Source organism: Amia ocellicauda, chromosome 18, assembly GCF_036373705.1.
Source record: "Amia ocellicauda isolate fAmiCal2 chromosome 18, fAmiCal2.hap1, whole genome shotgun sequence".
In the NCBI taxonomy this organism is placed as follows: Eukaryota; Metazoa; Chordata; class Actinopteri; order Amiiformes; family Amiidae; genus Amia; species Amia ocellicauda.
The window spans coordinates 15630582-15655771 of NC_089867.1; the positions used below are offsets into that span (position 1 = coordinate 15630582).

Genomic DNA, 25190 nt, shown 5'->3' on the forward strand with positions numbered 1-25190 from the left:
CATTTTTGACTGTGGAGAACACTGAACCAAAATCATTTTGGAGCGCATGAGAGAGTGTTCTCCAGCATCAAAAATTCAATGGCAGGGCAACGTTTGATTTATTTTTCTTGTTTCAGTATCCATTAAGGTCTACCTGAGAAAAGCAAAGCCTAAAAAAAGAAGTGAACAATCTAGAAAGTTGCAACTTGGCGGAGCATACTCTAGCATGGTACATTGTCAGACACAAATGGCAACAGATTGTGCTGCTTCCTCCTATATATATCCGTAGCTTTTTGTGTGGGGTTGATGGTGAAGCTGATGACACCAGGGTTCGGGGTTCGTCCGTGCCCATCCACTTAAAACTATGTCTGACTTGCATGGGCATAAATGGCAAGTCCTTCCAATAATGGGAGATCTTCAGCCACCAGCATTGGGTTGGCTGCAATTAGATGACAGACAGCAGTGAATACTGGGTTTACATTCTAGGGATGATGATGGCCACTATCGAGAAGTGAATCTGACATTTGATAGTTACATTTAAAAAAATAAAATAAAGTATATATTGATTTAATTTTTAAGCCTGTTCTGTTGATTGGCTCTCTATGTAGTGGTAATAATTATTTCTTGTCTGTGATTGGCTAAACTATAACGTACCTTAGCCAACCATGGCCGTGTTCATGTAGTGCGGATTTCCGCAGATCTACGTAGATCTGCACGGCTCCACCAATGGGATCGGTGGAATTCTGCAGATCTGTGCATATCTGCAACAGTCTGTGCCAAAAGAACATGACCAATGGCATCCTCACAGAAAAGTTCTGCATGGAAATACTTTGACAAAGTTAATGAAAACCCTGTCAAGTGTATGTGTAGTGCAATTAAACTACCACAAATCTGGAGGCGGTATAACCCACCTAAAGCCAAACACCCTTCTGCAAAACTAGCAATGACAGAAAATGTATATTACACACACAGCCAGCTATTGCTATTTATTTGTATTCACTGAACTCTAATCGTAGATCGGCAGTCTGTGTGTTGAGTGTGATTTGGAAACGTGGAAAAGTAAATCGTTTAGTTAAGTATATTGTATAAATTAGTATAAAAAAAGGACCCTACTGTTAAGGCATTTTCATTGCAGCTCACATTACTAAACTATTATTGAATGGAAATTTAATTAATACAAATTGAAAAAGAAAAATATGTTGGTCAGTCAGTTACATCTGTAATTGCAAAATATTCCATTATAAACAAATAATCACAACCTTTATATAATATAAAATTGTGGTAAAAAAAAAAGGTTGCGACGATATCGGGAAACAATAATAATATGAGAATCTGACAAGATGCCTGAGAGTTGACAGGTCTGCTTATTGCTGCTGTTATTATGCCGTTTCTATATGTCTTCTAATAGGAAGATATTTTTACAAATCCTTTATTTAACGAAGTTGTTTTAACATAAAGTTCATAACTTTTTGCAATTGCAAAAATTGTCACATTGCATTATTCAGCAGTTAATATATGTCACATTTTTAATGCGGGTGGTGACTATTCGAATAATCGCTGACAACAGCTGTGGAATTATCAGTAGTCAAAATATTTGTAATGCACATTCCTAATACATTCAAATGAGACCCTGAGAACATACCACTCATATCACATCACCCTCTTGAGCTAGAGACACTTTCATGAAGCTGTGTACCACGTCCTTCCACACAAACAAGTCATTATGGACACCAGTGGGGATCAGATTGATCTGCCCTCCCATTTGCACTATTGTTATCTAAGAGAGCACGCTCAGATCCACACGAATGGCAATAGGCTCAGCCAGCTGCATGGACTCCACTGTGCGCTCCCAGGACAGGAGCATGCTGCTCAGTTCGGCATTAGCCCACTTGCGTTGGCTCTTCCTTCCCTTCCAGGATACGCCATGGAATCTGATTACACCTAATTTCAAACATAATGTTGCCTATATCGAAACGATTATGTGTTTAAACACTGAATTACTGTGGATTAAAGGCTTATTGATGTTTAATATCTCTGTGGTCGGGCAACTGAGAGCATTGCAGGGTGCTCACTGTTAATCTGCCCAGTTCTGGGCTGAAAGCAGGCAAGAGCAGCTGAGATAAGGATGGGAATTGGTTGGAATTGGTTGGAACTGGTGGGAAAGACAGGTTTAGTTCATGTGAACTGCTGAGAAAACATGTTCAGATTCTGCAGATGTTCTTTACTTGCCAGCTAGAGCAATTAGCGACTGAACTCACCTCTCAGGCTTCACTCAGGTTTAACGGCTTCCTTCCCTTACTGGGAGGAGCAAGAGGGGTTTTAGGGGGACTGTGCAGCAATGGATCGATGCTGGGAAGAAGCGTTGGGATTAAATAGCAGTCTGAGTATGCGAAAAACAATTTGAGGTGGAAAAGTGACCCTCTACTTCCTTCCTTTTTTGGAAAAGTGTTTATAATTGCACAATAACAGTACAAGTGGAATTGCATCCAGTTCTGTTTGATTGTTTTAAGGGTGTTCTAGAATTCAGACAGTTAAAAGCTTGTCCGTGTCTTCACAGCCGCAATATCTATAATTTTATTTGGTGGCTTTGAGGTGAATTAGTAAACATGTTCACCGATTGGCAAGTTTCTCTTGATAGCCACTAAAACTTCTTCCTCTGAGCTACTGCTTCCAGGTTTCAAGCTGCCATCCTGAGACTGAGCAAGACATGCGGCTGTTATGGTTACAGAGCTGGCTGCGCACCGCGTTACACAGTAAGAGATCAGAATGACACGGGGCGAGGGAACAATGTGTGCACTGGTTGGAGAAGAAAAGCAACACAGAAAGAAAACACAGAGAATAATGACATGAGAAGAGAGAGAGGCTCCTGGCATGAGGGAAGACATGACAGAGAAGCAGAGAGCAGAACGAATGAGGGAGGGGAAATGAAAGGGAGACTGGAGCACGAAGAGCTGAAGTCTGACAGAGAGAGGAAGACAAAAGGATATTAGAGAGATGGACGGAGTAACACTGTCTGCCACAGCTAACCTTTTTTATTTTAATTAAAATGTCAACTCGGAGAGGAGGAGGAAGACGGTAACCCCTGGGAGACACCGAGAGACGGAGCAGGACAGACTGTAGTAGCACCACAGACACAGACCTGCAAACTACATTTCAGGCAACCTTACCCTATATTGTAAGTGGAGGTACTTTTGAGTGGCTCTCAAAAGTATTCACCCCCCTTGGACTTTTCCACATTTCATTGTGTTACAACATGAAATTAGAATGGATTCAATCATGAGTTTGCCGCTGATCAACACATAGCATGTCCATAATGTCAAAGTGAAAAAAAAGTGAAACTAATTGAATGCATAAGTAATCACCCCCTTTGCTATGCCCCACCTTATTGAGCTGTGGTGAAACCAATTGTCCTTAGAAGTCACATAATTAGTTGAATGGAGCAATGAAGGTGTGTCACATGATTTCAGGTTCAATACACCTGTCTCTGGGAGGTCCCACAGTTGGTTAGTACAATTCCTAACAAAATCTACATCATGAAGATGAAGGAACATTCAATTCAAATCCAGAATAAGGTTCTTCAAAAGCACCAATCAGGTGTAGGATCTGTGATCTGTTCTTCTTGAAATATGTCCTGTCCATTGCCATTTTAACATGTTTAGAAATATATTTGCTTTACTCTAAGAAAAAAGCTGTGTCTACCTTGGACAAAAAATATCAGCGCAGGTTAGAACTATTAAGGAAGAAATCAATAAGTATTTAATCAATGCAAACTGCCGGTGCTCACCATTGGATATGAAACTTGGTGACTAAATGCAAAAATGTTACAGAAACTGCGGCCGACGCAAAGGAAAACAAACACATTGAAAGAGTAAAACGTTAAAATAGCGAAGTACTGGGCACAGTGCAAGAATAGATCAAAGATGGACAATGGAAACTATCAAATGGATCCCAAGAGATGAAATAAGATGACCACATAAAAGATGGGAAGATGAAATCGTAAACTTTGCAGGCATGACATGGAAAAGAGAAGCTATAGATCAAAACAAGTGGAAACTCAGGGAGCAGTGGATCGATATAGGCTGCTGCTGCTGATATGTATGCAAATCTATACATACACATGCATACATACACTTAATAACACTATACCTTACAAAAAGCACATGGAAACTGTTAATACCTTAAATTAAGTTTATGAATTTCAGTGAAAATTCTGTTTCTTTGCACAAGGCATAATCTATGTGATCTTATTTCTTTAATGATGACAAGCTCTCGGCACTGAGTGTCTCAAGTGAGGCTGGATAATTAAATGGCATCAGTAAGTCCTGCACGTCTGTCAAATGTGCTCTCTGCACTCAACTGTGGAAATGTTTTCCAGAGGTCTGCTACCTGTGTGCCCATTAGAGTTCTTCTTTTGTTCAGCCTACTCAGTGCTTTAAAATTAGACCTGCCTTGTTAGACGTATGTGAATTGTTTTTGAAATGCAATCTTACTTGTTTCAGCTGTGTTAGCAAAGTGGCGTCTGTACTGCCAATCGCTCAGCCTGGCACTTCTCGTGATGTGAAGAAGCGCTCAGTGAGGTGTGCCCGAGGGGGGAACCAGATATGGGACAAACCGAGTATTAGGGTAAACCGGGAGTGTGGAGCACCGTAGGAACATACAGCTTGTAGACATCAATAGATTAATAAGTACAGATATTAATATATTAATTAACTTATTTAAAAATATATGTCCTCATTATGATTACATTACAAAATTGCAGTCAAAGGCAAGAACACTATTTTATAAATTATAGTAATCCCTTGTTAAAGGAGCGTAATTTGTTCCTTGTAAATTGCTTGTTAGGTGATATCTCGTATAACGGAAATAAAATCCCCATGATTCCCATGTCATAATCTTCAATTGGTTCCAGCACCCCCAAAATGTCCTCTTCAACACCCCACATTCACTTAAAAAAACACAGAATGGCATCTAAATATTAAATCACTTACATTCTGTATCGATTATGTATTAAATGTACCTAAAGTTGTTAAATGACTGACCAATAAACAATCTCTTGCACTATGCATGAGTTTTCCACAAATAAACATTTCTATCCTGCACTACGTTATAGTAAATTTTAATGAAGTTGTAAAAATACTAACAATAAATAATGCAAAGTTATTAAGAAAATTCAAAGAAATATATTAAATATAAAACCAAAATTAAAAAGTTTAAATTGACAAACATTGTCTTAATCCTTCAGTAACATCACTCACAGAAAAAGTCTTGTCTTGCAAAACATTTTGCCAAAAATATGCTCGTTTATTGGAAAAACGCGTATACACTTCTGTGTCCCATATTACTCAAATCTCGTATATCGGTAACTTGTATAGCGAGGGATTACTGCATTTAGAAACAAAGTATTCATGGCAAAATTACTCTTTTAAGGATATGGATAATAATATATTTTAATTACTACAGTAATCAGCGTTCAATGTGATACATTTTAGAATCTGATGAAGCCATTATCAGAGTTTTATTTAATTCCACACTCAACAACTTTCATTTCAATTGAAAGACATCAAAAGCTAGAATTATCATGTGATGAATTAGAAAGACCTTCTTATATTACATTACCTGCTTTTTATCCTCCACACTTTGTTTGATTATAGGCATTACAAGTATTTAAATTAGTTGATAGCTTGTTAAATTACTTAACACCTCTTGCTATTTAAAATACCTGTTGTGCATAATGGAGTCCTGGTTAGGAGAGGGCAGGTCTCTGTGATAAATTAATATTTACACTTGAACTTGGCATATACTCTAGAAGAGGCCCTTTACACAGCAGAGCAGACCTCCAGCACAGACAGAGGACAGTATTATAATAGAGTTCCAGGATGCAAATGTGTTATCAATAATGTATAGTCTTGATTAGTAAGGGTCTAATTATCATTTGTCAAGGGCATGTGCTCAGCCTTCGAATGTCTCAGTTTGCTGTTCTCACTTTGGGAAGTCAGTGATGTTTGAGAGAGTGGGCAGTTAGATTTTCTCCTCTGAATCATAACAAGACTTTATTCAGAGATAACTTGATAAGCACAACAGCCACAAAGAAAAGTGCGACACCAGGTTACTAATATCTATTAACAGACACATTTTTTAATAAACATATATTTGGAACGATTCCTTTATTTCATTATATTGAGATGATTAAGATTAACACACAATCTTAAAAAAGAGTAATCATTAAGTGGGCTACATCTAAAGCTCTCATTTAAACACATTTTCCAAATAAACAGAAATTGTGTAAAATCAGATAAAACACGAAAATTAGATCCCCCACTTATAACTAAGAAGCATCTTCAATTGAGTTTCCTGCTGGGTGTTGCCTGGAGAAATCCAATTCAGATATTATGTTTGAAATTCAGATTGTTTTTACACATTAGGTAGCCTTATTTTTTATATATTTTAGTTTGTTTATTTATTTTGGGGTGCCGGGGATTAAAGGATTGGCATTTGCAAGAAATGATATACATTGCTTTAAATGCACTGTCCCATCATTACGAGACAGACATCACTCAACTCCACCAGTAATGCAACTGGAATCAGATAAGAATAGATCTTAGTCTGCATACTATTTGAACTTTTATCAAACTCCACATGCAGGACTTGCCAGATAAAAATGAATCACAGCTTTTCAGCCTGCTGGTAATCAGCCGTGACCAACAGCGAGTGTCACTGAGTGATCTGGTCTAGAAAAAAACGTGGATATCGTGGATACAACGTGTCTACTCCCACTCCTAGAGAATTGATTTCAGTGCTTTTTTTAATGTTGTTTAGTTTTCTAATGGTGCCCTCTGTTGTTTTGCAATTGAACGGAAACACTTGAGAGATTTGTTCATGAGATGCTGGGATCTCCAGGCTGACGCCAAAGACATGTAGAGACGCACATCCTCTGCTTCTCCTCTCACATCCATTATGCACTTGCACCTTGAATTTCTTGGAAGGAGACCCTCTCGCTCTCAGTCCCAGCTCCAGGAGCACTTGAATTGCTGTGCGATTCCCCGAGACTGTTGATCTGATGGGCATGATGGATGGAGGGGGGCGCCCGGGCTTTGCAATCTTTTTCTCTTTTCCCCGACTCTCTGCCTTTGTGAGGTGCCCTCAAAAGACACTCCATCACTCCAGTCCTGCAATTACAAGCAGGCTTTGCAGAAATCAGGTCTCTAATCCTGCCGCCGCGCTCTGTAATGCAAGCACATAATGGGCCGCACTCCGGGGGCATTAATTACAGATCAGGACATTCCACTGAAGTCCTCAAACGCAGCGACGTATTTTTTATTCACAAAGCAGTGTCACTTCACTTGTCGCGAGATTAATGGGAACCTATTATGAGGCGATAAAAGACACAGTGGAGCATCACCCACAAATCCTCCTGATAGATTTAGTCCCAATCAGAAACGTCTCTGTGCCTTTCTCTTCTGCCACTTGAGGGTGGCTACTGGAGGCACTCTTGTGCTTGTTGTTCATTTTACTGATACCCGTTATGAGCTCTGTAATGATGGCCTTCTTGAGGTCACTCACAGGAATATAAAACAGCTGCTGAGATGGTCAAGGCTGCACAACTCCAGTGTGGTGGGAGGAGGACCGTTTAGCCAAGAACGCCTTGCATTTAGTCCTTGCAAAAAGAGAATGGAGGCTTTAAAAACACACACACACACACATACAAATTAAACCTTTTCAATTAGACAGTGGATGCTTGCATTTTGTATTTTTTGGTCATATGCACCGCTGCTGATGTTTTATTGAAAAGAACTCCAGCAGTGGGTTAGCGGAGGCTGTCAGAAGTGCTCCTAAGGTCCTGTCCTGAATCTCCTCTCCAGGTGTTTGCTCTTGAAGGTGGCCTGTAAATGCCACTGCTTCTCGATAACTCAGCAGCATTTCAAGTTACAAAGGAGAGATAAAAGCCCTTCGGGATTTTCACAGGAGAGAATAACTACAGACTGCACTGTGGGGTTGCGATGAGACGCACGTTGAGGTGAACCCAGGACCTTGAGTATCAAAGACTGTAATCGTAGACTCACAGGAGCAGGAGCAGGCTTGGGGTGCGGGAGAGTGAGGGCAGCTCAGTGGTCGGCAGCAGAATCAGTATGCTGGGATGGTGGATAGGGAGAGATAAGGCACTGGTGATAGGAGATGAGAGTGGTGGAGAAAGAGGTAAAGCTCTTGTGCTCAGAAATAGGTGACAATTGAAGCAAGGTAGAGATAATCATAGGTAAGTAGCTGGGCTTCGGATGAGCTGGAGAGGGAGAGTTGCTGATGCAGGAAGCTGACCGGGAGAAAGTTTGGAAAGAGCCCCACTTATTTAATGAAATGGACCGTAGTCAGTCCCTGGGCACGATGTACTGTCAAATTAAATAGAAATATTGCATTTAATATCCTGTGTTAGTTCCCTAAATATGTTAGGCCACCGTTATCCCCACAGCCTGTCCATCGTTTTTATTTTTAAGTTTAATAGGTTTTCTTTTGGTTTTGTTTCTTTTATACGAAAAATGTCCCAATTATTTTAAACCCCTGTGGGCGCTGTAGCCAGTGACTCGTAGGGTCCTTAAAAAAGTGTTGGTCCAATTTCCTGTTTTACCTCAGCACAACACAGCGTGGAAAGGGAAGTATCCTTATAGCCACGCTCTGATGGGCACAGCTCCCTACGCCCAAAAGTCACCAAGCAAAGCTAAATACAGATGTAGGTAGTGATGTTATTACGGCTTATATTTAGCTTTATAATAATATCCAAAAACCTAAATATTACAAATATCCAAATATCTCCTCAAACAACTTTGAGGAAAGAGTCCATAGATATAGCTGTAGTATTGAAGTTACCACTGCCCTGTATACTTTCAAGACGTGTATTGGTTTCATATGTAACAATGTAGGTTAGCAAGTATTCCGCAGGTAAACGTTATATAAAAATGTGTTTTATTTTTACACAAGTGATAAGAAGGCGTAGGGAGTGCATGCAATCTGAAATATTGTATTACTGGATTGCAATAGAACTCTTGCCAAGACTGTTATATCATACCTTCCTTTTTTCCCTTTTTCTTTCCTTGGCCTTAAAACAAAAAAAAAAAAAATCTTGAGCATCAGGCTACATCACGGATTTGTGCTAATTATATATGGTATGTGGTATTTTTCTGATGACCTTATTGGTTATTCCTGCGTAGGTTGTCATGCCGCTAAAACCCTTGATGTTTAAGTGACGTGGAGAGGAGCAGGGGAGACACTGCAAATGCCCGTTTCCCACACAGACAGACACGCACACACACACGCACACACACACGGAAGAGCAAGTGAGATCTGTAAGAGAGAGGATGAGCCGAGAGAGTAAGCAGGCGCCGTCATCAGTGTGTGAGTGTTTGTGTGTGTCTGCTTGTGTGGGAAATGGGCCTTGCAGTGTTTTCTGTGGAGGAGTGGGAGTGAGCTAGAGATGAGATTGAGCGCAGAGAGGGGCAGCCTCGGGGACGGGGGGGCACACACTGTCGTGCTGCTGCGTGTGTGGGGGAGTTGAGGGCAGAGGGGGCAGCGCACATCAGCGCCCCACAGAGAGAGGGGGAGTGGAGGAGGCACGGGGAGACAGTGACTCAACCCTGGGATCTCCCGTTACCTCATCTGCTCATGCTAGGATTTACCTGCCGCTGACAGGCGGGAGCTGGCAGCTCACAGATTAAACTGATCAACATGCTTTGTGTTATTAAACGTGGAACAGCAGACGCACACCCCTTACCTACAGACACACTCTGCCGTAACCGCGTTAATGCGCCATCACACTTCACACGACTCTAGTGACACAGAGCATGGCTTTTGTCTCGCTACAGCTCTGAACAGTGCATTGCTCAGGGCCCCAGCAGTTTTGCCGGAGGCTGTTAATCCTTTTAATCACGAACGTTTATTATAGTCAATGCACTGAGGTAGGCAGACGCATTCAATTCCCAAATTGTTCGTTGTGCTCATCCAGTAAGGTGCTGAACTAGACTCTGTCATGCTTGCTACGCTGGGACTTGACTTCCAGCACGGCGGGTATTATTCCTGCCCCTCTCCCAGGTGTAGTATGACAGGCTTCATGCGTCACACACTGCGTTTGGTTTTGCTTGTTTGTATTTGTGTCCGTCAGCGTTTGCTACTTTAGCCGAGGACAGCAGCTTTGCGAGTGTCCTGCCTCCTGCGGTGCAATCCTGTGAGAGCTCTCCTCCCATCTACGCCTCCCCGCCACTGCATACCTCAGCATTTCCCCCGCCATCTCTCCCGCAGCAAGGCAGTAAAACTCGTGAATCTCTGCTCATCTAAATCTTTTACGGTGTGTGCACGGTATCTCTGGGAATCTTGTGCTTCAGCAGTGGTGCTAATTTACTGCAGCCTCTGCCGGTAGCTAAACTGGTCTCCACGGAGTCTGTCTCTCCAGCCCGGTTAGTGTTCCGGTCATACTTTACAATAATGGGCACCAAGTCTGAGTTTGCTCTTTTTCACATCTAAGACAAGTTTAGGAGCAGGGTTAGGAATAGGGTTACAAACTAGCTTTGAGGAGATCAACATCAGAACTCAGTGGAAGGGCATGAGACATTCATGTTATTCCCGTGGGATTCATACATTCATTCACTCATTACAAATCGGTGTTCATTATTGAAAAGTGTTACCAGTGTTCCTATCCCGCTGAGGGTTGTCATTGCTGGAATTATGAATGGGCAGTGAGCTCAGCCAAGACTGAGACATAATTACATCATCGCTCCGACAAGGAAGCTGTGTGTGCTGGCTGCAGCAGAAATTGCGTTAATAAAATATCCAGGTTAAGCATTGTTTAAAATTGAACATACTATAAGATATAAAGAAAGAAAAAGAAAGAAAGAAATGGAGACATACCTACATGCATATATACATATTGATATAGTTCAAATTCACATGCATTATTCCAACAGCTGAGAAAAGGTCACCCCATGCTCTTTGCATTGATATATGTCCTGTATTCAGTATAGCAATGCTCTCGTTCCAGTATCAAAATATCTCGGTAACAGACCAAATAAACTGGTACTTGGTATATGATGCCAAGCAAACCGCAATCGCAGATGCCATCCCAACTTGAGCGGTGCCAGGCCTTCCCGTTACATTGTTTCACTGACACCCATCACTGACGTCTCATCACAGACTCTCAGCAGCGTTACTCTTCCAAAATGAACATCAACTCTCAGCTCTGCAATATTAAGCAAGACTTTTACAAATCTGCACTTCAATTAGCAATCATGCATGATCTCTTTTATTGCATTATATATACATTTATACAAAACAGGGGCTGAAACAGCACAACCTGCATGTAATTATGTAAACAAAGAACTGTTTAACGAGATTGTCTCTTGTTGAGTGCAGACTCCTGCATTGTTATATCATGTCACAAATAGAATATCATGTACACTACTGGTCAAAAGTTTTAGAACACCTACATTTTTCCAATTTATATTGAAATTTACGCAGTTTAATGTCTCAATGTATTCTTTCTACAATGGAAATCAAATATTGTTTGGAAAGTTCTTCCCAACACTGTTGCAGATTTCCCACAAATGTGTTGCACTTGTAGGTTGCTTTATCTTTCACCCTTCTGTCCACTTCATCCCATGTTTTGGGTCATTATCTTGCAGTAGGATGAACCCCTGACCAACTAGGCATATACCAGAGGGTATCACATGGCGCTGCAAAATGCTGTGGTAGCCTTTTTGGTCCAGGGTGCCACTCACTCACACACTGAGGAACCATCTTTTTTACCTACTGGACAGCGTACAAAAACCCTGCTTTGATGAACCTAAGATTTCAAATTTGGATTAATTGGTCCATAAGACCTTCTTCCAGTTTCAGTAGTCCACTGGCGGTGCTTCATGGCCCAGGCAAGCCTCGTTTTCTTATTTTGCCATCTTAGTTTTCTTACTGTCACTCGACCTGTCAAACCTACAACTCGAAGTCTTCCCTTCACAGTTGAAACAGACTTGCTTACTTCAACCAGTAGTGCTTGAAGCTGTTTTTCTGTGAGCCACCTATCACGCAAGCTGTTGACTCTCAGAAACTTGTCTTCTGATTGTGTTGTGGCTTTGGGTCTGCCAGACCTCTTCCTGTCAGTTTCCTCCAGTTTCCTCCAGTTTTTTGTATTTATGTTTATCTGTTTATACATATATGGTCATTGGGACAATTCTTGCATTTCCTGCTGCCCTTCTTGCCCTGCCATCACTCTTTTCACACCTCAGCTCCAGACTCCTGTAGGGACATTGATTGGGCGCTGTTGATGTCACCGCCATCCAATTATTATGTTGTATCTGGCCAGAATAACCTGGCTATTTTTGCAGCTACATAGATCAGAACTATAATCCTGGGTGGCGTAAATGCTTAAAAAAGAAAGAAAAGCTAACAAGGAGGTTGGCCAGGTCTAGGCGGCTAAGAGGCTGTTTTTCTCCATCAAGATCTGCAGTAAAAAAGGGAACCGGAACAAAAGACAGAATCAATAATGCATTGAAGGAGCCCGGGAAGTAGATGATGAACTTGAAAATAAATTAAGCATATCTTTTTATAAACCTTTCTTAGGAACACAAAGTCTGGAGAGTTCACACACAGATGTAATCCACGACACCTTGTTGGTTACAGCGGGTTCCTATGGTGTACTACATCCTAGGGAAATATAAAAAAATATATATTTGTTTAGTTTAAAATAGAATGGAATAAAAATATGACGACACTGAATTGAGGTGGGTATTCACAGACACTTAACAAATCTAAAAATAAAACCGTGTAAAGTATAAGACATAGCAACATTTGATTTCAATGTTATTTTTGTCTCTTTGTTCCTCTGTTTCCCTGTTTATATATCACTGAGTAGGAAATGGTGAATGTAATCAAAGAGGGACTTGTTCATCTAGTTCTTTAAGTAGTACACTAAGATCTGCTACACAGCGATCAATACAAAGGGCTTTTAAGAAAGGTTCAATCAACTGTATTGTGAAAACTGTGTGTTCTTCAAGGAATTTGAGCACTGGAGAACACTTTCCCATGGCACTGCACTCCAGAGGGCAGCTCAGTGGGACCAGCAAGTGTGTCCATGTTGACCTGTGTGTGGAGGGACACACCGTTGCATGAAGCTGTCTGCTCTATAGTCCTGTTTGTGCGATACCCAGATTGCAATTCTCCACGCCACAGCATTGTTTTACTAACTAGACATCTTCACTTCTATGTGTAGTCATCTCATTGTTGGGTGAAGTTCTCCCACATAGGAGGAGTGGCAATTAATCCCCATGCTGGTGTTGAGTGGCTGGGAGCAGAATGGGTTTGAAGGAAACAGCAGAAATCTGTGTGCACCAAATTCCAGTCTCCCTCAGTGCATCGTTTCAATAGTATGGCTGTCTGAAATAGGGTGCCTACCTTTAATCTAAGAAGATAATGAGGAATGGGTGATCGTAAAGGACACTGGCTCAGGTCAATGGAGGATTTCTCAGGCAGTGAAGCTGAGACGGTGATAGCTGTGCTAAACAAGGCCCCACAGTGCTATGGCAGATGCAATAACCTACACACACACACACACACACACACACACAGAGACACACACACTGCTGTGCGCCAGTCTCCGAGGACCGCTCTTTATCAACAGCTCAACTCCTGAGCTCGGCTCCACTCAAGCATCAAAGGCGAAAAGAAAAATTACAATCAAAAAAAAATAAACCTTTGGGAAGAAAAAAAAAAAAAGGTTCTCTGTTCGCGTATGGGCCCATTATGCCTGTTTCGGACCATTAGCAATGCTATTTTACATTCCAACTTAATTATGCAAAGTGGTCCTAATTGCCTGGCTTTGTGCAGGGAGAGATTTTCACAGCGATGTCCCCTCTCATTTTTCAACAAGCAATAACTTTCTGATGGCAGCCAAGGATTTGAAATGCAAATACAACCCCCCCTTATCCTCCATCCCCTTCCATCCCTGTTCCCTCCTTCTTGTCTCTTTGCTTTAATTCCCATCTCAGTTTTTTTGTGCCTTGCCTCCCCTCTTCCTCACCTCATCCCTCTGCCCCCCTGTGGCTCAGTCAGGCTGTGACTCCTAATCTCAGCCCTGTGAACGCAGCACTTTCTAATGGTTGAATGCATGATTCCTGTTGAATCTGGTTATGGTTGTTAATAATAACAGACAGTGGGCTACTGCATCACGATAGTGTTGGGGTAATATAGCTACTTTTCTGATCTGACTACATTACTGAGGTCATAGTTGGATATGGTCACTGTTGGGGAAAAAAAAAAATATATATATTTTACAATAAGGATGAAGAGTTACATGAGTCAGTGAGCATGAAAGAGAAACTATAGGGGGGAGGCTGAATAGGGAATAATTCAAAAGTAAAACGTAGAGCGGTATAATAATAAGAAAGAAAAGAATTTAAAGGATAGGGGAGTAAGTGTGTGAAGATATGTTGCTTCTGCACACGCTGCTCAGCCAATCAGCCGCCTCCTGCAGGGCCCCTGAGCTCCTGGGCACTGATGAGCTGATGATGTCATGGCCCTATCTCTTGGGTCCTAATAGGCTCTAATAGGCGACCACTTCAGTGCCCTTTAGTCCCATTAACAAAGGGGTTGTAAATGTCAGCGCAATCTTCCTCTCTGTTAAATGTCAATGGACTGAACACTCAGAACAGATTAAAACGATGTACAGTGAGATCTTGTGGAAGCTCTGTGTGGAAGCAAAGGCCAGAGACTTGACAGTGCAATTCACATTATTGGGACAAATGCAGCAATACTCTTGAAAAGTTACATGGATTTTAGTTGGGGATAGACATTTGCTCTTTTTCACTCTCAGTCACATGTTCTCCTTTGAACTTTTGTTTTTGAAAATCATTATCTGAAATGCTCTCAATTAAATGTGTCTGGAGTGTGATTGAGCTGAAACATAAGACTTCAGTCTCCATCAATTGAACAGGAACTCTAGCCATGTAAATAGCAAAAGACCTAAGAATGCAATGTAACTTACATGTCACAAACATTTAACAGAATCGACCAAAAAACACTCAATTTATTCTTTAGTTCTTTTGTGTTATTAGTGGGCTGAACTAGTTTGTTACTGCTGAGGACTGAAAGCCCAAAAGGTGTCTTCATTAAGAACGTTCTGAATGTTCTCCTCAAGGACCCAGCTGCCATGCTTTCTTGGGCTCTGACTTTAGCTATTGGGCTCTCCTTACTGCTTGGGGCAGCACAGTCTTTAAATTGAGTGTATCAGATTGCTACCCCAGCCACCACACAGTACCGAGAGAGGAACTAATTGCGCTGAACTCTGCCAAGCGCCGGAGATAGACAGCAGCAGTGAATGAGCGGAAATGGTTTGGAAAGGGTAATGAATTCCGGGGTGGCCACACGTGGGCATCTCCTCCTCTCGATGGCTCAGCTTCCGTCCCCAGCTGATTGGCTGGTTTCTGCCTCGGCAGGCAGCCTGGGGTTCCCTGTGTGGGTGGGGCTTCCTCTGTGAGGTCATCAGTGTGGCCAGTGTGACTGGCGCGGGGTGAAGGAAACCCCCCTCTGCATCGCCATAGCAACTCAAGCTGACCACAGGCGCGCGCCGGCCGCTCTCATTCGACAGCATAGCAACAGCAGCGCCAAGTCTCACAGACACGGAGCTTTCATTTCCAGGAGGATTGTCTAACAGAAGAAGACGGAAACCAGAATTCACATTTTCGAAGGGTTTAGTTCTGAGGTCCTTCCAGGAGGACACTCATAAAAGTCTTACAGTCGTACAGCATTGATGATTGTAGGAAAGCAAAAATGTAACCATGGTAAAGCATGGGTAGATTTAATAAACCATGATACAAACAATGGAAAACCATGGCACAGTAGCACAATAAACGTCTATCAACATGTTAAAGCTATTGGCAAGCTTTCAAATCATCTCCATAAGGGGGTGCCACGCAACACAGTAGATCACTGAAACTAATGGTTACTTTCTTCCATAACTCCCTCTCTCCGTAGACAGCTGTTGGAGCATATACACGATGTTTCCAGTGTTTGTCAAAGTTAACACAAAGAAAATACCTTGACAAACTTGCACCCGCATTCCCTACGAGCTCAGGACTAAGATACTTAAGCAACACAGGTGACGTTTCTTGTACCTGCTCTCACAGATCATCTCTCGCTGTGAAGGGTAATTATAGGTACTTGGTCATCAATTTCAGTTTCCTTCATTGAAGCCATGGCAACTATAGCTTTTAAAAAGTGACTCACTACTTTATTTTAGTGTGGTATTAATATAGTATGGCGCAACGCAGGGGGAGGTGGACTGTAGCTCAGCAGGGTGTCACTCTACGCACACCCATAGAGTCTCCAATTCTAAAAGTTGGCTTAATCACGTCAAAAGCTAACACAACTTTATGAATGTACATAAGTAAGTATGTATGTTTCCATAATTGGTTTAGGTGATTAAGATCCTTATTTAAGATAGTAATTCAGTAATCCACTCCTAAATGCAACCAATACAACCTGCAGTATTCAGTTTGATATAGACCTTTAATAAAGTCTGCCGTGGCTTTGGGTTAGGAATTCACCTTACATGTTGGCGCCATTTGCATTTGCCAGTAAAAGCATAGCATTACTTCAAGTGTGAATCATCCACTTTTCTCACAGGGGGAGAAAGGAATCACAGCAGCCATGTACGTCATCAGACTCCGGTCTTTGTGAGCCCCCTATATTTCAACCTGATTACACCTGCCAATAAAAATCTCTCTCTTCTACAATCAACACATTCATCTCCGCTGTGTAGTCATGCAAGACCTCTGCATCAAAGCCGCCAAAATTCCCCATTTATTAAGTGCCTTCTTTTCAATCTAGGCATGCATGGTACTTGCCCCAAGTATAATTTGCTGACTGATGGCTGCGTAATTGTCAGAAGCTTTTGTACTGCTAGCAGCTTGATGGGCAGAGCTATTACAAGGCAGGCTTTTCAGCTCCTTCTGTGTTCTTTTCTCTCTCTCCTCTCTGCTCTCAGATTCTGTATTAAATAGTGTTGGTCAGTGCCACACTATACATAGAAATTACATTCGCTTTAAAGCCCAAACCGCACATCAGCCCCTGAAATGCAGCCAGCTCTGAGTTGGGATTGGCTCCCCTGTATGCCAGGGCGCACAGTTATTTCCAAATCCCTTTTGATTGAATGCTAATAATCAGTCAATCTCAATCCTCAATTTACGTCATCGATCAATATGATTAGCCTCCAGAGTATTGAAACATGCCAAACTGTGCATGTGAAGAAAGACCAGATTTAGGTCCTACAAACTGTTCTCACTGGATTGAGAGATACAGGGTGTTTTACTTCACAGCTGAGCTCTGAATGACTGGATTCAACCAATTATTTGATGAATTAGAGCACATTTAAAGTGTGTTCTGTTTAAAAAGCTGTTAAACTGCAAGCTCTCTAGGACCAGGACTGCAGATGCCTGTTCTGGGCATTCCTGAAAGGTGCCATGTCTGTATACTTCAGTTGTGGCTGTGAAAGCCTGGCAGCGGCCTTTGCAATCACAACACTCGCAAGTACGTCACTCTGAAACTCACACACCGGATCCTCTGCCCCCTAGCGCGGCGTGTCCCTGCTCCCTCTGTTCCAGGGTGGCTGAAGCTCTGTCTGTGGAGGAGGTCACAGTGGCACCACGGCTGCCAGCTCCCACACCTCCGAGGAGCTCCTTCTGCCAAAGCAGCCCTCGGAAAAGCACGTCGGAGGAGGCTGTGATCGAACTGGAGATAGCCAGAAACTCAATCTAGTCTGCCTGGAAGGGAGGCAGCTTTGAAAACGACATGGGTTATCAATGTGGAGGCCAAATCTGGGTCAGCATGATACTCAGAGAACAACACACACACACGCATGCACACACGCACACACACAAACAACCACGGTGGAGTGCCAGTAAATGACTGATGTGAAGATAAAGTGTGATGTCTCAGACACTTCTGATATTTCTTCAGAAACGCGAGAAACATCACGATACGGCAGATATCTTGATGGAATTAGCTGGGCTCTGTGTCTTAGATGTTTTCTATTTATTTCTTTAAAAAGCTGATGGATGTGTGTACTGATAACATGCTCTGTCAAGAAGGAATGTGTGTTATTTAAAGCAATGGCTACTTGAGCCCCATGGAACGGTTATAATGATCTGCATTCTGTGCATTCTACGTTCATTCCAAATTTAATTGTTTGCTTTAAACACTTTAATTATATATTTTTGTTATACAAATGTAAAGCTTTTCCTCAAGGTCAGTTAATAAAATAATATTAAAAGCAGTCCTAAGAGTCTGATTTGCAATAAAATATGAATGGTGAATAAGACAATTTTTAATTAAATTTACATTTTTTTATATTAAGATAATGCATATTTTACAGGCACAGAGTATACATGATAAGCAGTGAACTGTGGGATTTTACAAGCTGTGACTTTAATATTCATTTATGGACAATCTGGCCCATTAAATCCTGAAATCCCGACCGGCGAAGAGCACTTGGACAGCGTTAGTGAGACAGGTGTCATTATCTCCGCACTGTCAGCGGCTCAGATGTACCTAGAGGCGGCCGGCCGCTCAGCCCCGTGGCTCGGAGATGCGGAGGTCAGGTGTGGGTTGAAGCCCAGGCAATCGCAGTGAATCTGTGCCTTCAAAAAGAGGCAAAGCAATAGCAGTGCTGTGAACTCAATTTAAGATCATTTTAAAGGTGTTGGAAAATAGATGACTCACCATGTTTTCCAGGAATTGTAATATATATACTGTAGAGAATATTCTTTGCCAGAGACAGGGAGGACAGGGTGTACATCATTTCATGTCTAATCTTTTTTTTATTTTTCTCTCTTCATCAATTAAGTGTCTAACAGCTCAGACTGTAACGTCATTTCCTCTGAGTTCACATAATAGGCAGGGGGGAGCGAGTGCAAGAATGATTAAGGAGTTTCCAACAGGTCTTTTTCTGACGCAAAATCCGACAATTCTTGCGTTATTGTTATCTGTTAAAGTGCAATTACGTGCCCAAACGCCTAAAACATTTCCTATAAATTGGTTTGAGCAATTACCGGAGTGAACTCTGACTGTGGGAATGCGTGTTTGCGCCGTATGAGTAATGCTCTGAGTTTCTGTGCAGCAAATTAAGAAGTGCCCGTCTTCTCAAGAAAAATGACTGACGTGAGAACTGCACTGTGGATAACTTCACTCTATTACACAATTATTTTCTTTTTAATGTATTCATTTGTGTTGTGGACAGTTGTGTGCGCTGCAGATTGAAACCAGAAATCCAGGGACAGGTGACCCACACATTAACACAGAGGAGGGGTCGGATGAAATAATAGCATTGCTGCAGAGGAACCAGTCCGCCTGTGAACTGTACAAATAATGACAAGGTTGTAAAGCTGTGGCAGAGAAGGAATTGGTTGCTCATAATATATCAACAAAGATGCTAAAATAAAAGCATATTACACAACTTACAGTCAAGGGTACCAGAGGTTAAGAAAGCAAACAATGAGACCCCCAAAAATATAAAATACATCTCGTTGTTGTCTTGCTTGAGTCAGTAACATACCTTTGATTTATTTAATTGTATTTGTTCTTCACATCTGGGTTTAATTCTAAAATGTATGTCTTGTAGGTCTAACATGATTGGCAGATAGCACCCTGGAAAACAAACCCACATAAATGCAAGCTATGACCTTGAATGTTATTGCACCACATTTTACATATATAAGGTGTTAAAACACATCAGGGTGCAAACCAATGAAAAAGACAGTGGGGTGAGCAATGGGAGTTATGCCCTGAACCCTGCTGTCCTTCTCTAAATGTCTCTGTAGGAGACACAAACCCCACCCATAGTTCCTCACCCTTAGGAGAAGAGAATCCGCTCCGAGTGTTCATGGTCCTCGAGCAATAAAGCAGAGATGCCAATGGAAAGTCTGTAATAGCACATTTGTCTACTAATTAACATAAGCCTGGCTGACAGGCCGCCCCTACCCATTAGAGACGTCCATTAGAGACATGTACTGTGAAAGCAATGTGCTCCTCGACAGAACACACAGCAATCCTACTGCATAGATGCTTTAATTAGTCAGTGGGCCTAATGAGCTGCTTACAGAGAGAGGGCCGTAATGAATTTGGTGTAATAGTGATGTTATGGCCTGGGTTAGAAGCTCGATTATTAGAGGAGAGATCCTGTCCGCACTCTGCGTGTAAAAGAGAGAGACTGTGTGAGTTAGAAAACAAGCGTTTCAGCTCCTGCTTTCATCAGAGGGATAGAAGTGCATGTGCTTGTGTTTGTGTAGCTATGCTGGTTGCTATAAGAACATAACATAAGATTTGAGTCGCGTATCCGGTGCACTACAGCCCTGCTCATTATGCTACAGTGTGATTGGTCACAAGTATCAAACCTGAAACATGTTAATTCCACATAGAACATAATAAAGTTTACAAACGAGAGGAGGCCATTCGACCCATCATGTTCGTTTGGTGTCCATTAATAACTAAGTGATCCAAGGATCCTATCCAGTCTATTTTTGAATGTTCCCAAATTGTCTCTTCAGCCACATTGCTGGGGAGTTTGTTCAGATTGTGATGCATCTCTGTGTGAAGAAGTGTCTCTTGTTTTCTGTCTTGATTGCCTTTAAGCCTAATTTCCATTTGTGTCCGTGTGTCCCTGCGTTTCTGGAAAAGCTCCTCTGGTTTGATGTGGTCGATGCCGTTCATGATTTTGAAGACTTGAATCAAGTCCCCACATAGTCTCCTCTGTTCCAGGGTGAAAAGGTTCAGTTCCCTTAGTCTCTCAGTAGGACATTCCCTTCAGACCTGGAATAAGTCTGGTTGCTCTCCTCTGAACTGCCTCTAGAGCAGCGATATCTTTCTTGAAATGTGGAGCACAGAACTGCACACAGTATCCAGATGAGCTGTAACTAGTGCATTGTACAGTCTGAACATCACTGCCCTTGTTCTCAATTCTACACTTTTGACAATATACCCTAGCATGGTTATGGTGTTGATGTGTTATGTTAGTGTGTTTGTGTGTCTTTTAGGACTGCCAGTGTGTGTCTCAGCGGCTCTTAGTTGTGCGACTTTGTCAGTGTGTCAGTCCGTGTGGACATGGCTCAGCCTCCCTCTGTGTGTTGTTTCAGACACTCCACTCAGCAGCAGACCAACAGAGAGATCACCAGCACCAGCCAGCTCATCAAGCAGCTCTGTGACATCATCAGTGGCTCCTCACGGGTACCTCTCAGTGCTTCTGTCTGTCTGTGCTTTTGTATCAACTGTGTACTAATTTGATACATTCCTACATAGGTTTATGATCCTATGGAGTGTGAAATATCATGGGTCTGTATTGTATTGAAATCTGTCTATCTTCCTACCTATCTACCTACCTAGCTGTCCATCTGCCTGTTCATCTCACTGTCTGTTTTTCCTCCTATCTACCACTCTACCTATACCTCCAAACCTGTGGAACTACTCCATGTCCCAGTCAAATGATTAAGTTGCAGCAGTGATGTTGATAAATCAATAAGTAGAGCAGAGATAACTTGTGTAGAGATTCAAAGGCCAAATCAGGAGCACCAGAGCAAACGATTCTCAGACAGCACAGAGATCCCGAGACGTAGGGAGTGGAGCTCAAGCGCGGCACTGAGGAGAGGGAGGCTTGGCATAAAGCTGAATATTGTGTCACTTCCCTATTGTGAAGCTGAAGACACAGTAAGCCCCCACCGCCACCCCCTTTCCTGGCACCTCAGCTCACCTGAGACTGAAACAATAATGTGCCAGATTAGCGCAGACCTGCAGTAGATGCTCCGTGTCTGCAGATGAAGTTCTGGGTGAGCTGTTCAATCAGACAGCGACTGACCGAGCAAAACCAGCCTGGTGCTCAGCATCTGCTTGGCCGAGGCCTGTGTCCCTGGCTGTGATCACAAGAGGGCACAGCGCCCAATGCCTGAGCTTCCTTGTGGAGGTGAGGCCTTATCTGTCTGTGGTCACACACTTCAGCATGGATAACCTGGCCTCTGGATCACTTCAGTCTGAATAAACACTGCCCTTCTGGAGGAACGAGATTATCCATTAGCAGCTGTAAATCTGTCACTCCAAGCCTGCACTCCCTGATTGCTCTCCAACATTATTGCCCTCTCTGATGGGCACGGCCTATTTACATTCCCTTAGAGTCCAGAGCCCGAAAAATAATCTCTCAACTGTTTCTTTGAATTTTATTTCTTCTCCCCCTCGTCCTCCTCCTAATTCCTCTTCTTTAGTGTACAGATTATTATCAATACAGGGTGAATTATTACTGCCATTTTTTGAAGTTGTAGTAGTAGTTTTTGTTGTTTTAGTAACAGTAGTAGTAGTATTGGGATTTTGGATTTGAAAAATATTTACAGTAATGTATATTTTGTATAGTATTAACGGCTAATGGTATGAGATCTGATTTTAGATGCAGATTAAATTATTTGAGCTCCCCCTCCCAGAGAATAGTAGAGTTGCAGCTTTTCTGTTCACCCACAGCAGCCACTTCTCTTCACAGCAGGACCGCCTTAGACTAACCCGGCTAAAGACGGAGCTGTCTGAGTCCGTTCAGCGCTATGGAGACCTGCAAAAGGTAACTGTCTGTCTGGCATTCTTCTGATGATGATATCGGCTGTACTTGATTTTCAGCATCAACAGTTTAGCACACGTTAGAAAACGATTTGCACAGAACACACGGATATCCATGAACAACCTGGGCCCGGATTAAATCAAAACTTTGACCCACCCACTAATAGGAAACTACAAACCTGTACATCATAGTGGTTACATTTCTGATTAGAAGAAAGTGGCATCTTACTCAAAATAAAGCCGCAACTGAGTATAGTTCTGTAGTTTTATATTAGTGGAAGGGTCAAAGTTTTGATTTAATCCGGCCCCTGGTTAGTTACTCAGTATACTTTTGCCCCAAATCACACATCAAAGTACAATAGAGTTTCAATGTACCTGTATATACCTATATACACCCACACACGTAGGAAGTTAGAATTTGACAGAGTGTTAGTGATACAATGTTTTAATTATGTACTGTCTGACCCTGGAGAGCTAGACTCCACATCACTCCTTTCAATCATCAATTTAAAAAAACCTGAAACAATTTCACTTAAACCCCTGATTAAGAATTTATTTTGCTCAGTGCAGTTATAAAGATGAATCATTGGGATGAGAGCCTGAGTGCCCTGTACTGCAGCCTTCCAGGAGCTGGCACCTGCCCGATATTGGCAGATCACTCACTAAACTGAACAAAGGCTGACATTTTCCCCTGTTTTTTATTAATCGGCATTTCAGGGATGGATAATAACCCGCTGGAGTGGGGCTCCCCAGCAGACCTCTAATCTGGTTGCTTCGGTTTTATATTAGTCTGTCTATCTATTGGTTTGTTTGTCTATCTGACAGATTGCCTAAGATGAAATACATATACAGTGTATTGGCATACAGGAAAACAAATGATGCATAATTAAAACTGAATCAGATTAAATGTTGCAGAATAATATCACTTAATCATTGGCCGCATTTAATCTCTCTCTCTCCTTCTCGCTCTTTCTCGCTTGCTCTCTCTCACTCACGCTTATCTTTCTTATCTCCCTGCAGAAAATTGCAGACAGGTCCCGAGCCTTGCTTCCCCCCGCACAGAAGGAGCGAAAACCGGTGAGTGTTGAGCCGGAGTGGATCTCCAATAAGATACGCTCCTCTGGTGCTGCTCTGTGTCAGGCATTGGGCAGAACACCTGCGCTGAACTGAGATGACCAGAAGTCTCACCAAAGATGCACAATGCTCTGGAGCAATGTTTCAGTGGAGTCATGTTTTTGCATTTACTGTAACATTTTCTATATTTGCCAAGCAAGTATTCTGGAGTACCTAGAAGTGCTAAATGGCCACGTTTGACTCTAGTAAATCCCTGCCTTTTATGCTGGCTATGGCATTGGTTCTCCTACTGTTTTCCTCTTGGTTTGTTTTCTTGGTTGTTGTTTTTTTTCACCATAAATGCACCTACGATATATTTCTCCCAGCTGTGCTCCATGCTTAGATTAGAGGACGTTTTCTCTGGGGAAAAAAAAAATGTTACCGAGTTCTGAAATCGAGCCCTTAAGTGAACATACATGAATGACGGCTCTTTGAAGTTGCTAGTTTAATATACTCCTGAATTTTGTTTCCTAGAGAGGCTTTTAGTTGCATCCAAAGACAAAGACCCAGATTCCGAACCTTCAATAGGCTGGTGAATGCATTGAAGTCCTCTTTATATGCTGCACACCCACATGGAATGGAAATTTTCTACAGTAAATACACATTGTATTATTGCCGGTACAAGACAGATCAAAAATGCTTTTAGATGGAAAAGTATCCTCTGGTACAGACAGGGAAGGAAGCAAACAGCATGAAAGGCTAAAAAACTTTGTCCCTCTTTCTTACAAGTTTCTGACACTGTAGGGAAAAGGGGTGTGTTTGGCACTGGGATAACAGAAACTGCGCTCTGAAGTTTCTGTATGTTTAATATGATTAATGACTTAGAATTAAAAGATGGATAAATAATCCTGCAGGCAATATGGCGTAGTCTAGTGTAACTGGTGCTGAAGGATGAATCGAATGCCTGGATAAAGGCAGCCAATGTGTCTGCTTAAGAACCACCTGCTCTTTAAATGCGCCTTACTTGCTTGTTTTCAAGATACCCTATAGCACAACCGCGATTGAGAAATAAAATGTCCAATTCCTTTCTATAATCTCAGTAATACCCTCACGGAACAAGAGAAACCAAAGATTAAGAGCTTTTTTGTTCTGTTCTGCTCAAATCTGTTTTGTTTCTTTGGCTGCTACCCATGTTCCTCTCAGACTCAGTCAGGCAGATCCGTGGCTGCTCTCTCTGTGTCCGCTCTTGCTGCTTGAGCGATTAGCTCAGCAGTTCAGCACCATGGACAAGAGTCCTGGAACAGCTTTCCGGCCGGGACCCTGCCTCCCCGCGCTCCGCACCGCTCCAGCGCGAAGGCTGTCCATTGCTGCGGATCCCGGGAAGCCTCACAGAGTTTGATGAGCTACTTATCCCTGCCAATCTCAAGCTCACTGGAGCCCACTAAGCCACCAAAGCCTCGCAGAGACCAGCAATGCCCGGCACTGTAACTCCCTCAGGTGCCTTTCAGGGGCTACAAATAATCCTCGCTAACTGGAGAAGGGGGGAAGCAACA

At 42.3% G+C, this 25190-nt stretch overlaps 1 protein-coding gene across 1 annotated transcript in view; it reads left to right on the forward strand.

Annotated features, from left to right (window-relative positions):
* The window catches only part of tsnare1 (T-SNARE Domain Containing 1), a 148788-nt gene that overhangs the window by 45241 nt on the left and 78357 nt on the right, over positions 1-25190 (forward strand). Inside the window, exons 5-7 of the mRNA XM_066691190.1 lie at positions 21129-21219; positions 22514-22588; positions 23605-23661. Of these exons, the coding sequence (XP_066547287.1) occupies positions 21129-21219; positions 22514-22588; positions 23605-23661 (223 nt within the window). The remainder of the gene's footprint in view (positions 1-21128; positions 21220-22513; positions 22589-23604; positions 23662-25190) is intronic.